We start from the raw sequence: 13,245 nt of genomic DNA on the forward strand, positions 1-13,245 counted from the left end.
CAGACTGAGATCCCAATGTCCCAATGAGGAACAGAAGGAGGGAGAACATGAACAAGGAAGTCAGGACCACGAGGGGTGCACCCACCCACTGAGACAGTGGAGCTGATCTATTGGGAACTCACCAAGGCCAGCTGGACTGTGACTGAAAAAGCATGGGATAAAACCGGACTCTCTGAATATGGCAGACAATGAGGGCTGCTGAGAAGCCAAGGACAATGGCTCTGGGTTTTGATCCTACTTCATGTTCTGGCTTTGTGGGAGCCTAGCCAGTTTAGATGTTCACCTTCCTAGATCAGGATGGAGTGGGGAGGACCTAGGACTTTCCACAGGGCAGGGAACCCTGACTGCTCTTCAGACTGGAGAGGGAAGGGGAGAGGAGTGGGAGGCTGGGAGGAGGCAGAAATTTTTTTTTCAATAAAAAAAAATAAAAAATTAAAAAAAAAATAGCAAAAAAAAAGAGACTACCTTGAGTCTCAGATGAGACTTTCGACTTTTAAACAGTATTGAAACTAAAAGAATATGGGGATTTTGAAGTTGAATTAAATGAGTTTTGCATTTTGAAATGGTTACAAGAATATGGGGTCCAGGAAGTAGAATGTAGTGGTTTGAGTGAGAATGGACCTCCATATGCTCTGAATGTTAAGTCTGTATTTGGTGGACCTATTTAGAAAAGATTAGCTGTACCCTTGTTAGAGGAGATGTGTCGATGGGAGTAGGCTTTGAGAACTCAAAAACCCATCCAATTCCCAGTGCCATTCACTATGAGCCCACTCTCTCTCCCTCTCCCACACCCCATTCTGCCTCATAGTTGTAGACCAGATGTAAGCTCTCATCTACTTCTCCAGGACCATGACTGCATGTCTGCTGCCAAGCTCCCCACCAAAATGGCCATAGTATCTAACCCTCTGGAAACATAAGCCCCACATCAAGTGCTTTCTTTTATAAGTTGCCTTAGTCTTTGTGTCTTGCCATATTGATAGAAAAGTAACTAAGAGAAAGAAAAAAAAAGTTAGACATTTGCTTAATGCTGTTGTTTGTTCCTTTGCTCCAAGACAATGATATCTATGCAAATGCAGGAATTTAAAAAAAGTTTCAAAGACTAACAACAAGGTATAGAGATAAGAAAGATAAAACACATTCTTGTGTGTCTTTCTTTCTAGTATATAAACTTGGCATGTTTTTAGGTTTAGAAACGGCTGCCAGAATCCAATTATGCTAATATTTATCTACTTATATCAACTATACTCATACACTCTATAAGAATATAAAGATTAGTCAATAGACAGGGTGGTGCAGGAGAATTGTCTGTATTCTGTCAATCATGTTATAAATAAACGCTGATTGGCCAGGCAGGAAATATAGGCAGGAAAACCAGACAGGAAGTAGAAATGATGTAATGAGAACAGTAGAATTCTGAGAAGGAGGAAGTTGATTCCTCCCACTCCTGCCCAGACCACTGAAGCAGCAGGATGTGATCTGCCCCACTGAAAAAAGGTACTGAGCCACATGGCTAACATAGATCAGAATAATGGATAATAAAAGCTACCAGAGCTAGTGAGAGGCTAGCGCTAATGGGCCAATCAGCTTATAATTTATAGAGACCTATGTGTGATTTTCTTTGGGGCTAAACAGTTGTGGGATACAGGGTGGGACAAAAACCCCAACAAACAAACAGGCCTGTTCATGTTACAACAGGGTTTCCAACTTCATTAAATTTATAGGTGGTATAGTACAGAATGAAGAAAATGAATATTTAAGTTAAACTGTGTTCTTTGATCTTACTTAGTTCCAGGACAGGCTCCAAAACCACAGAGAAACCCTGTCTCGAAAAACCAAAAAAAAAAAAAAAAAAAAAAAAAAAGAGAGAGAATTCAGACCTTGTTCATGGATCATGTTGAATATGTCTTTTGCTTACTAGAATCCTTGGGTTCGTGTGATGTTTGGTAATCTTTACTGTCAGCTTGCCTAGATTTAGAATCACCACAGAAACATATCTCTGACATGTTCATTAGGGTTACTAAGGTGGGAAGAACCTCCCACCTAACTGTGAATGGTACCATCCTATGAGCTTTGGTTCTGCATTGAATAAAAAGAACATGAGCAGCTGGGCAGTGCTGGGCACACACCTTTAATCCCAGTACTCGGGAGGCAGAGGAGGCAGAGGCAGGTGGATCTCTGTGAGTTCAAGGCCAGCCTGGTCTACAAGAGCTAGTTCCAGGACAAGATCCAAAGCTACAGAGAAACCCTGTCTGGAAAACTCTGTCTCCCTCCAACAAAAGAACATGAGCTAAGCACCAGCATTCACCTGTCTCTGCTTGCTGACAAGAGACACAACGTGGTTAGCTGCTTCAGCTCCTGCAGCTGTGCCTTCCACACTAGAACAGACAGTAACCTTAAGCTAAGAGCCAAAACAAGCCCTTCCTCACTTAAGCTGCTTTTGTTAGGTACTTTTAAGAGCATCGATGAAAATAAAAAAGAAAAGTAACTAATATAACGCACCCAAGAGAACAATAAATGCTAGTGCTTCCCAGGAACCATGGCAATCCTCATGGAAGCCAATCTCTGTGGAACATGCTGACATTATTCACACTGTTTTTCCTCTATCACATTGCACAGATATCTACAGGGTCTCTTCCTTGTATTCCCTTAGTGCTTCAACTTATTTCCACAAACTACTTTATCATCAGGGAAAACAAAATTATATGTTCTCAAAACAGTGTTGGACAGATGCCTCAGCGGTTAAGAGCACATGCGTCTATAGCACAGTTTGATTCCAGTACCCAAGTCAGGCAGCTCACAAATGCCTTTAACTCCAGCTCCAGAGGATCCAGTGCCATTGGCCTCTATGGGCGCGTGCGTGCACACACACACACAAACACACACATACCCATAATTAAAAATAAATTTTCTTTTTTTAATTAATTAATTTATTTATTTTTTGGTTTTTAGTTTTTCAAGACAGGGTTTCTCTGTAGCTTTGACCCCTGTCCTGAAACTAGATCCTGTAGACCAGGCTGGCCTCGAACCCACCAAGATCTGCCTCCCTCTGCCTCTTAAGTGCTGGAATTAAAAATGTGAGCAAACCACGGCCTGGCTAAAAAAAAAAAAAAAAAATTCTAAAGATTGCTTGGGCAAGAGAAATAGCTCATCAGGTTAAGAGCACTTGCTGTTCTTGAAGAATACTGGGGATCAATTCCCACCACCTACAAGGTGGCTCACAGCCATTCTAATTCCATTACCAAGGGATCTGGGACCTTTTCTGCTCTCTACAAACACCAGGCACAAGTGGTGCACAGAATATATGCAGACAAAACACCCATACATATGAAATAAACAAGGAATAAATAAAATCTTTAAACTAACTAAATAAATAGAACTAAGAAGACTGCTCCTCCTGGCCTTTTGAACACTCTTCATTACTCCTTGACTTTAAACTTTCCCTCTTCTCAATGAGAGGAAATATTCCCACTGTGAACTATAGAAGGGAACAAAGAAGATTCATAGCTCCATCTGTTATTTTAGTTAAGATGATCCCCACACCAAAGATGGTGAAGGAAAGAACTGTTTTTAGCTTCCCAAGTAACAGTACAACCTAAATGAGATTATAACATCCCAGGAAAGCAGCCAATCAGCCACATACTGATTTGTTCTTTGGGGAAACAACATGGAGCCTCCTTCCTTCTACCATTTCAGATTCATATAACTACTATACTTTCCAAAATGCCTCCATTAATCTTTTTTATTCAAAAGGTTACACTGTACTCACAAAGGCTTTTTCACTAGCAAAAGCCGCAGCACGGACTTCAGCCGGGTAGTAGAAGGGAGAATGCCGTCCGTCTCAGAACTCACTTTGCTTAGGAGGAGAATGCTGTTGCCTAAAGGATCTTCTGGATCAGCATAGCCCTAAGAATTGTTTATTAAAGAGAAATTATCATTCAGTTTTATACATACTAAGTTTTCAATTTGGAAATAATAGTAATTATACAGCCATGCCATGCAATCCATCAATCCCCCTCATGTCAACTGAATAACAGAATCTCTTTTCAAAATAACCTGTGTGAGATAAGGAGATGAAATAAAACTAATTTAAAGCAAAATAATTTTTTAAAGTCCACATTAAGGAAAATACGCTCATATTTCTGTTTTCCAAGACCGAGCAGCAGCACCTCCATACTCAAGACACTCACAGATCTTTACCCTCCCCGAGCTGATTGAACTTTCCTGTGGGAAACTGAATCAGTGAGGTTTGAGGACTAAAACCTGTGTGTCCATTGGAAACAGATAACCATTGTCCATAGGAAACTGTAGCCTATTTCCAGTGAATTACAGCCATTTCTTCTACATGTTTTTCCTAAAATATTTTCCCCTAAAATTCTTTAGGAACTGATGCTTTTTTAGAAATGCCAGCTGTCATTCCGGATCCTGGGAACTGTTCTGATTCAGGACAGGATCAGAGACAATAAAAATCAATGGGCAGTTAAAGTAAACTGCTTGTATGCAAGCAGTTTATGTCAAATCACCCATATTTTTGTAAATATGTTTTGAATAAGACTGTTGCTCTTGAGAATGTGTGCCTATACTAATCACTTTTTAGTTTTATAAAGACAGGATGTACCTGGCTCAATATTTGGCCAAGATAGCAAAATGATGTCTTGCTTTTGGTTTATAGATGTTTTGATGTAAAAGTTGTGGAAAAAAAAAACATATTTGACATATTTGTTTTGACAGATGCTAACACTGGAGGGTAGGGAAAACAATTCGTTAGTATGGAAAAACACACTTGTTTTTAAAGTGCAAATAAAGATGGCTTGACTTATTCAGGGCCGGTCACTTGTGTGAAACTCATATGGTGGCCGGATACTACTTCATTTCTTTAAGCTGATGCTCCAGCGGCAGGACCACAGCAAATAAGTTTGTGTGTTCTCACTCTACCTTTCCATCCAAGGGAGGTAGGGACCTAAACTGCTCTCATTTGTTCAATGCCCAGAAGAGCTGCTTAAGAAAGTTTTGTGCCAAGGAGCTCATTAATCAAAGTATCACTCTAATTAAATACATGCACAAATAGAATGCATGAGGAAAGCTAATTATGCAATGTCTGCTTAACAAGGATTGCTGGCTTTGCCTCAAAGCCTTTATAAAGGGCTGTGAGTTCCATTTTCCACAGTCAATACTTTTGTCCTCCCACCCAGATCTGTAAAGTATACACGGGCAAATTAGCTATCCTTGTTTAACCTTCTGCCAGAAACAAGACAGCTGCCCACTTCCTGCTCACCTCTCCCCAGTACCATCAAGGCTCCACTTCATTTTTCTCACAATGTGACAGTTCTGCTATTTGCATTTTTTTAAATCACTGACAACCAGCCAAAGACAAATGGTATCATAAAAAACGAACTGTACGGAGTACCTGTAGCACCGGAATGACAGGACAGAGAGACTCGATAAACTTATTCCAGGTCAGCGCTGTCATCATCAATCGTCCCTGAAGCAGATACAACAGAATGGCCTTGGCAGCAGCATTCACCTACACAACAGACACAGCCAGGCAATGAGAAGTCCCACTAAGTCCTCTCACAGACCTGTAATGTTTAATAAAACTTGAAAAGGTACAAAACTAACTTCTCTTTCTTCAAATGTCCCTCTCTCCATATGTCGTCTATATTCTGATATTAATGAGTTTTCTCCCTTAAGTTTCTGCTCTTTACTCTTACAATAAGTCTGAAATAACAACTATTCTGAAGTCCCTTATATGTAAGAGGAAATCATAAGGAAAATGTTGATCTGATTCTAGATCCAGCGCATTCTGTATTTTGATTTATTCATTCCCTTTAACATTCTTTTCATGTAAATAATATCAGAACTTAACTAATATATCAAGTACACATTTCCTTGTAGCTACTCATGACGCTGTCCAATTTTATTAAAGTATATCTCTGACTTAGTAATCTTTACATATTTTTAAGACCTCATACCTCATTTTTGGGTTCCTGAATACCAAACGCAGAGATTTCATATAGAACTTTTGGATGAAGCAGAAAATGAATTCCACTACAAAGTGAAGACACAGGTTTAGTGACATTATGGACACCTAAACATTCCTGTAAAATAACACAAATTTTTTTTAATTAGTGACAATGATTTTTCTAAAAGAATTCTCTTTCTTCTGTTTATACTTTAGTTTTCACATCATTAGAAAGGTCTTTTAGCTAATAGGATTTTCTATCTAGCTGTTCAAGTCTATATGGGCTGTGTAATGTTCTGCCAAACAGCCATAATCCCTAAAAGTCAACAGATATAAAAGACATGACAAAACTCTAAAACCTTAACCTGATGTGTCTGATTTGTGACTTGATTTACTAAAGCTTGAGAAAGAAAAATAAAATTCAAATTTAAAAAAAAAATAAGAAATAAAAAGTATTGGGGAAGAAATCTATGAAAGATACGGAAGTAGGAAACATCAAAACCTTTCCCAATTACAACAGAAAATGTTTTATATGATGCTATGTGAGAGAGAACTATTAACAGAATGTAAATGCAAGAGGTGGAGCACGTGCAACAATGATTCACAAACTTAAACTCAATCCCTTTCATACTGGAAATTACTCGTCTTTATAACTACTAATAATACACAGGTCAAAATATATACGTGTGATCTCACATATTTAGTGCACATACATTATTGTATTTGCTTTTTTATTGATTTTTATTGAGTTCTACATTTTGCTCTGCTCCCCTTCCTGCCTCTCCCCTAACTTAATGCCACAAAAAATACTCTAAACTTTAGAGAGTTAAGGCTTCAGCTCTAAAGTTTAAAAAATGTCACTTCCTCAAGACACACACTTCAGCTTCAATTTATTCATGAATGAGCTTCAGCTTATTCTATCATAAATATAATAATTCCTTCTATAAGCCTCCGATGACCATCTCCTAGATGATGCTACCAAGGTTATAGCTTTTAAAAGTCATCTCAGAAGGGCATAGTGCCATCTAAGCACCATGGGGTAGACATCCCAGCACTCAGGATTAGAAACCTCAGTTCAGTAAAAAGGAGATTTGACCTAAATACTCACCACTAAGTAAAAGGAAACAAACCCGAACTTATAGCAATAAAGACGAATGACCTAAGTAGATCTCAAATCCTTCAGATAAACTAAATACTTGGCAATAACACATATAGTATGAAACTATACTTCCGATGCACAAAACAAACAGTAATACACTTTATTTATAAAGACATGCACAGGGGCTGGAGAGATGGCTCAGAGGTTAAGAGCATTGCCTGCTCTTCCAAAGGTCCTGAGTTCAATTCCCAGCAACCACATGGTGGCTCACAACCATCTATAATGGGGTCTGGTGCCCTCTGCTGGCCTGCAGGCATACACACAGACAGAATATTGTATACATAATAAATAAATAAATAAATATTTTTTTAAAAAAAAGACATGCACATACAAGAAACACATATTCTAAAAACATGGGTAGAAAGTACACACCAGCACCAAGAGCAGTTGTGCCGATGGTACTGAAGGGGAGAGAAACACATCTGGATAACTGTGGTATTGGGAGTAAGAATGACAATGCCCAAACAGATTTAGAGCATTGTTAGATTTAATAAAGTTGTTCAAAGGGACTAAGAAGCCAAAGGAAATTTAACAGTGCAACCTTCCCAAAGCAGACTAATGACCACCATCTACTAATGGAATACAGTTCTTAGGGCTAACACAAAAGCTTGGGAAATTTCATTCTAGAGGCGCAGTGTGAGAATCCATTCTTAGTTCTCATATTAACAAATTAGTTTTAAAAGCAGGCAAAAGAGAAGGCCCACCTTCACAATCTCCAGACAGCACTGATAAGTCTCCACCTTCACCTGTGGCCATGGGTGAGCCAGCATATGGAGAAACACCTTCTGACTCTCCCCCTGTAGTAATGGACTGGCCTGTGCAGATTTCCAGCTGGTAAAAAAGAAAAAGAGCCAAAATGTCTGAGGGCAGCAAGTCACTAAGGGAAGGATTACAAAGCATGTGGGAAAGATCCCCTCCTGCTCCAGTTGTTTTGAATGGAATCTTCCCTTAATTACCGAGATTGGCAAAACATACTCTCTTGAGGAGTAGAGAAAAAAAGAAAAAGAAACATCCTTAAACCACACTTGCAGCCAGGCATAGTGACATGAGCCTTCAAGTCCAACACTCAGGCGACAAAGATAGATCACTAAGTTCCAGGTCACCCTGGTCAACATAGAAAGCTGCAGGCTAGCCAAGGCTACACCATCAGACCTTAACAAAAAGAACAAAATTTTAACAACACAAAAAAAAAAAACCAATAAAAAAAAACTTTTGGACTTGAGCCAGTAAAGTAGCTTAAGTGGTAGAGGTGCTTGTCATGGCAACCTGATGATCTGAGTTCAGTTACCAGATCCTACAGTGGAAGAGAATCAATCCCCAACGTTGTCCTCCGACCTCCACACATATGTCATGACATGTACACTCATTTTATCCACATTAATAAAAACTTAATTAAAACCCAAAGTTAACTGATATTCATCATATTTTATTATAGGAATCTGTTCCAGTGTCCTCAAAGTAAATTAACCAATGCACGATGCTTTCTAAAAATCCATGTTTTATAAAATTACTAAATCTTATAAAATTAGTAATTCAATAAAGCGTATATAAAGCAATCTTTAACTTAGGGAATTGTTTCTGTCTTGACTTTATTTTTTGAGATTGGGTCTCACTATAGAGTGCACGCTGACTTTGAACTCAAAGTGAATCCCCTGCTTCAGTATCCTGAGCACTAGCCTGTAAATGTGAGCAAGCACCTCTAGTCTAGCTACTTGACAGGGATGGCTACAGTGCAGACAAATCCAAAACCTACTCATTTTCATCATGGGCATGACACTGTCAAAGTTAATGCCTGAATAAAGCAGTTACTAGTTAATGCAGCTATACAATTTAACAAGCTAATACAATTAAATAGTGAGACCCATGAAACAATTTGAACTAAAATACAAAACATAGAAAGTCGTTTTCATTTATATAATTCCTAAGTTTACGTAACATTTTCATGCATATTATTCTTAAGTTGGCATATTCATATTAATACCCACACTCATACATAGACTCATCTGCATACATGCATACACACACACACACAGACACACACACACAGGCCTATACTGTCACATTTAACAAAAGAAATATTACATCTTTGAACAAATGCAGATGATTTCCTTTATTAGAGGGGAGTGCTGATGGTAGGAAAAGCTACGCAAGGCTTGGTCCGCCAGCTCCATTAATTCTAGGAGATTCTTTTCTTCCTATAATAAAAGAGAAAAGGGATAAGATATATGAAATTCATATACAACAAAAATTCTCATAGTTAACTAAGTCTCTTCAGGAAATTAAACCGTTCAGAGACCCTGTTCAGGCTTCTTTAAGTACACTTTCTGAAGAATCAATCTACAAATGTCAACTTAGAAGCACAGTGAAATACCACCTGAGACCACTCGCTATTTGGGTAGCCTCTGTTCGTTTGTGACTGAAATACTGGTGTACGTTATTACCATCCCTCTCTACCATCCTGACAAGTTCTGGAAACAACAAAGGCATCTACGAGTGCACAGCCAAAAGATTGCAGAATGCCAAATGTTCGAGGACAGCCTGGTCTACAAGAGCTAGTTCTAGGACAGGCTCCAAAGCTACAAAAAACCCTGTCCAAAACAAAACAAAACAACAACAAAAAAACTGTAAAGAAAGAAACAAAAAGTTAGAAGCATCAAGAAATGACAGAAAATGAGCCAGGGCAGATACCTTGGGCCTTCATCCAAGAAACTTAGTAGGCCAAGTGTAAGGCCTGCCAGGACTACAAAATGAACTCAAGGCCAAACAGAAAAGTAAACAAAAAGGGCTAGCTAGAGGTATAATTTAGCGTCGGTACCAATGCCCTTACCTAACAAGAATGAGGTCTGGAAGGTGATAAGAGAATATGGCAAAACTAAGGAAAAACTCCATAATGAATAAATAAAAAAAATTATAACAAAGAGGTTCAGAGATACTCCAAAAGGAGTAAGAATTGTGGGCAGGACCTATTTTGGAATTTTCAGATGCTACACGTATCTCTACTCGAAGCAATGTCATCTCTAGGATCTCACTAGTCTTTCAATATAATATGTTACACTCAATAATATTTTAAATGGGATAAATGGCAATAATTACTTCTTTGATACTATACCTCAAGACACCCACTATCTTACAAATAATAATTAAAGGCTACAATTAACAGAAAAAAAATCAGCTTCTTCATGAAACCATGAAGACATAAAAATTAAAACAAAATTTTATCTACAAGTCTATAAGTATGCATTAACAATAGCTATCATAATTTGGATTAAATAGGTCATCACTCCCTTCCCACAATAAGACAGTTATGGCTTTCTGAAACTGCTAATTCAATGACTACAAACTATTCAGTACACTACAGTCACTGTGCTGCTTTTGTGCAAATTATATCCTTATTTTAATCGGACTACAGACCCATTCAATAAAAATGCATCACACTCCTAGAAATTTATTTGTTGTACGTCTATCAGTTGGAGCAGCGTAGGTTAGATTTTCTCAACACTTCACCATAAAGAGGTAGGAGATACTTGCAAAATATTTTACCTCTTTCCCCACATCAGATAGGAAATTGCAGGTACATTCAATTGAATAAACAGCCTCTGCAGTTCGTTTATAAATACTGTAGTTTTCAGAATCCAGCTGTTCCAAATACGACACAACAGCGTCATGAATCTCTGGGTATTCCAAAGAAATAGGCATATCCAAAGACACAAGGAATAATGCTGCTGACATGGGCTCTGGCAAAAACTCACTCGCCTTGATTTAAAAAAGAAAAAACAAAAAGTTAAATATTTTATAAAGTGCTTTTTTAGAAACACATTGTATAACACAAAGTTAGTTCAGTCTATCTTCCTCATTCTCTACCAAAAATTTATGTTCTTTCAAGAGAAAATTGTATTTACCAACATATCAACATATCATCTACTTCTATGTTTTTTTCAATGCAATTTCTCTGTGCTCAAAATGTCTGAAGTCCAAATATGGACTCTTTGTCCCAGGCCAGGAGATTCCTCCTCCTGGAACAACACCCAGAACAACACCCAGAATTACACTTCCTCTGGTGGCTGCCCCTTGTTCACCCCTCTATGAAGCAAAGCAAGAAGGTCAAGATGCTCCTGGGAACAAAAACATTTTCTCTGACATAAGTAAGCATGCAATGCAGGGCTCACTATACAGGTGAAACAGCACAACACTACTTCAAACGCATCCTGATTTATTTGAGCAAAAGTTGATTTGTGCTCTTTTGAGAGAAAATTCAACATAATATTTCAAATGGTGCCAGAAATCTTACAGAAGACAAGCCTATTATACTTGTTTATATTAAGATATATTTTATAACCAAAAAAAAAACAATGGATTTAAAACTAGAACTGATTTTTAATGATTCTAGTTTTGTGGTAAGATTCTTAGTATTAGCTAAAGAACTGAAGTGTAGTTAAGTAAGTTAAAGAAAAATCGTTCAACAGGCTCAGTAGTATGGCTGAAATATTGTCTTTATTACTGGGTTTAACCATGATTTATTTTATGGATGTCCTACTTTAACAATAATCATCATCTTCCTCAAAGTCAAATATTAAGAGCTGGATCAATTTGTTGTGGGATATTTGATCATACTGTGATAAACATCATGACCAAATCCAATTTAGAAAGGAAAGGGTTTATTTGGCTTACCAGTTACAAGCCATCCCCAAAGAAAACCCAAGCAGGAACTCAAGTCAAGAACATGAAGGCAGGAATTGAAGCAGAACCCACAGAGATATACAGTTTACTGGTTTGCTTAGTTTTCTATGACCCCAGAACCACTTGCCCAAAGATGGCATGGTCTACTTCAGGTCAGGCTCTCCCACAACAATCATCAGTCAAGAAAATGCCCCTCAATTTGGTCAATATGATAGGGGCAATTCTTCAACTAAGGCTCCCTCTTCCCAGATGCAAAATAAAGGACCCAGACAGTCGGAAAACACAGGTATCTGGGGGAAAGCAGTCACAGCAAAGGGAACAGCAAAGCTCCAATCAGGCCAGTATAGATAGTACTGAGAGGTGGAGAAAGGGAAAGATGCACCAGATCAACTAAGGCTTTGATTTTTCTTAAGGACTTGCTCACAGATGGAAGCCCGTGACAGGATGCAATCAAGTATTGAGACTAGTTTGCAAAGAATACAGGGTAAAATACAAAGGCAAAGATAGAGAAACCAATGAAGAGTTTACTGCAATAATATATATCAAACAGGACATTGGGTTCCACTCAGGTACTTCATGTTGGAGAAATGTTACTTAAGGGCTGGAACTTTTGCCTAAGAATTAACAAATGAAAAATGAAGATACTACTTATTGAAATAACAAAGTCTATAAGAAGAAAACACGTAAGAAGCAAAGAATTATGTCTCAGGTGAGGAGTAAGGAGATACCACTATCCAAGTGAAGGTTTCAAAATGGAACACCAGAGCTCTCTAAGGTACTGATGATATAAACCATACGATACGATATTGTGCATGGCTTGCCTGAAAATATAAACAAGTAAATCATATTTAATGGAATATGGAAGACAGAAATAACAAGACCTCAAGGAGATCTGTTTGTACATTTTACTTCGAAGTGTACTGCTCTGCATCATTCCATCAGCAGCATCAGTCACGAGACTCACACACATCCCTAAATGACCAGAGGACAAGATGTACAAAGTTCTCTGCTCTTACTTCTGCTTGCAAGCTGAGAAGAATACAAGAATATTCCTAGAATCCACATGGATTCTGCATCTTCTGATTCAGGGCTAGTATTTCCAGACAAGCCCCCCTCCACACACACACACACATACATATACACACATACAACTAAAATATTTTTCACAAGATAACCAACATTTTAAGCACATATGAATACTCTTCAAAGTTATTTACATATCAATTTCAAAAGAAAACCTCTGTGAACATGACAATTTTCAGGGCTCAAATTCTCCTCCAGTTGTTGGTGACTCTCACAGGTAGAGGGTAGCAAAACTTCACATTGATGCAATGGAGACTTGAGGAAATGGAAGAGGATTTCTGCTTAGATGCCATTCAAAGTAGTTAATTAAAGAAATATAAGTAAATAATATTCATTACAATTTCCTGCAGTGTCGAAAACTGATCTA

At 38.1% G+C, this 13,245-nt stretch overlaps 1 protein-coding gene across 1 annotated transcript in view; it reads right to left on the reverse strand.

The window, feature by feature from the left end:
• Positions 1 to 13,245, reverse strand: part of Rttn (rotatin) — a 134,740-nt gene that overhangs the window by 90,968 nt on the left and 30,527 nt on the right. Inside the window, exons 12-17 of the mRNA XM_041640834.1 lie at positions 10,659 to 10,871; positions 9,201 to 9,313; positions 7,823 to 7,949; positions 5,970 to 6,095; positions 5,405 to 5,521; positions 3,767 to 3,903 (exon numbers count right to left, since the gene is read on the reverse strand). Of these exons, the coding sequence (XP_041496768.1) occupies positions 3,767 to 3,903; positions 5,405 to 5,521; positions 5,970 to 6,095; positions 7,823 to 7,949; positions 9,201 to 9,313; positions 10,659 to 10,871 (833 nt within the window). The remainder of the gene's footprint in view (positions 1 to 3,766; positions 3,904 to 5,404; positions 5,522 to 5,969; positions 6,096 to 7,822; positions 7,950 to 9,200; positions 9,314 to 10,658; positions 10,872 to 13,245) is intronic.

The sequence above is a fragment of the Microtus oregoni genome, unplaced genomic scaffold, assembly GCF_018167655.1.
Source record: "Microtus oregoni isolate MIOR12 unplaced genomic scaffold, Mior012 000065F_ref0000479, whole genome shotgun sequence".
Lineage (NCBI taxonomy): Eukaryota > Metazoa > Chordata > Mammalia > Rodentia > Cricetidae > Microtus > Microtus oregoni.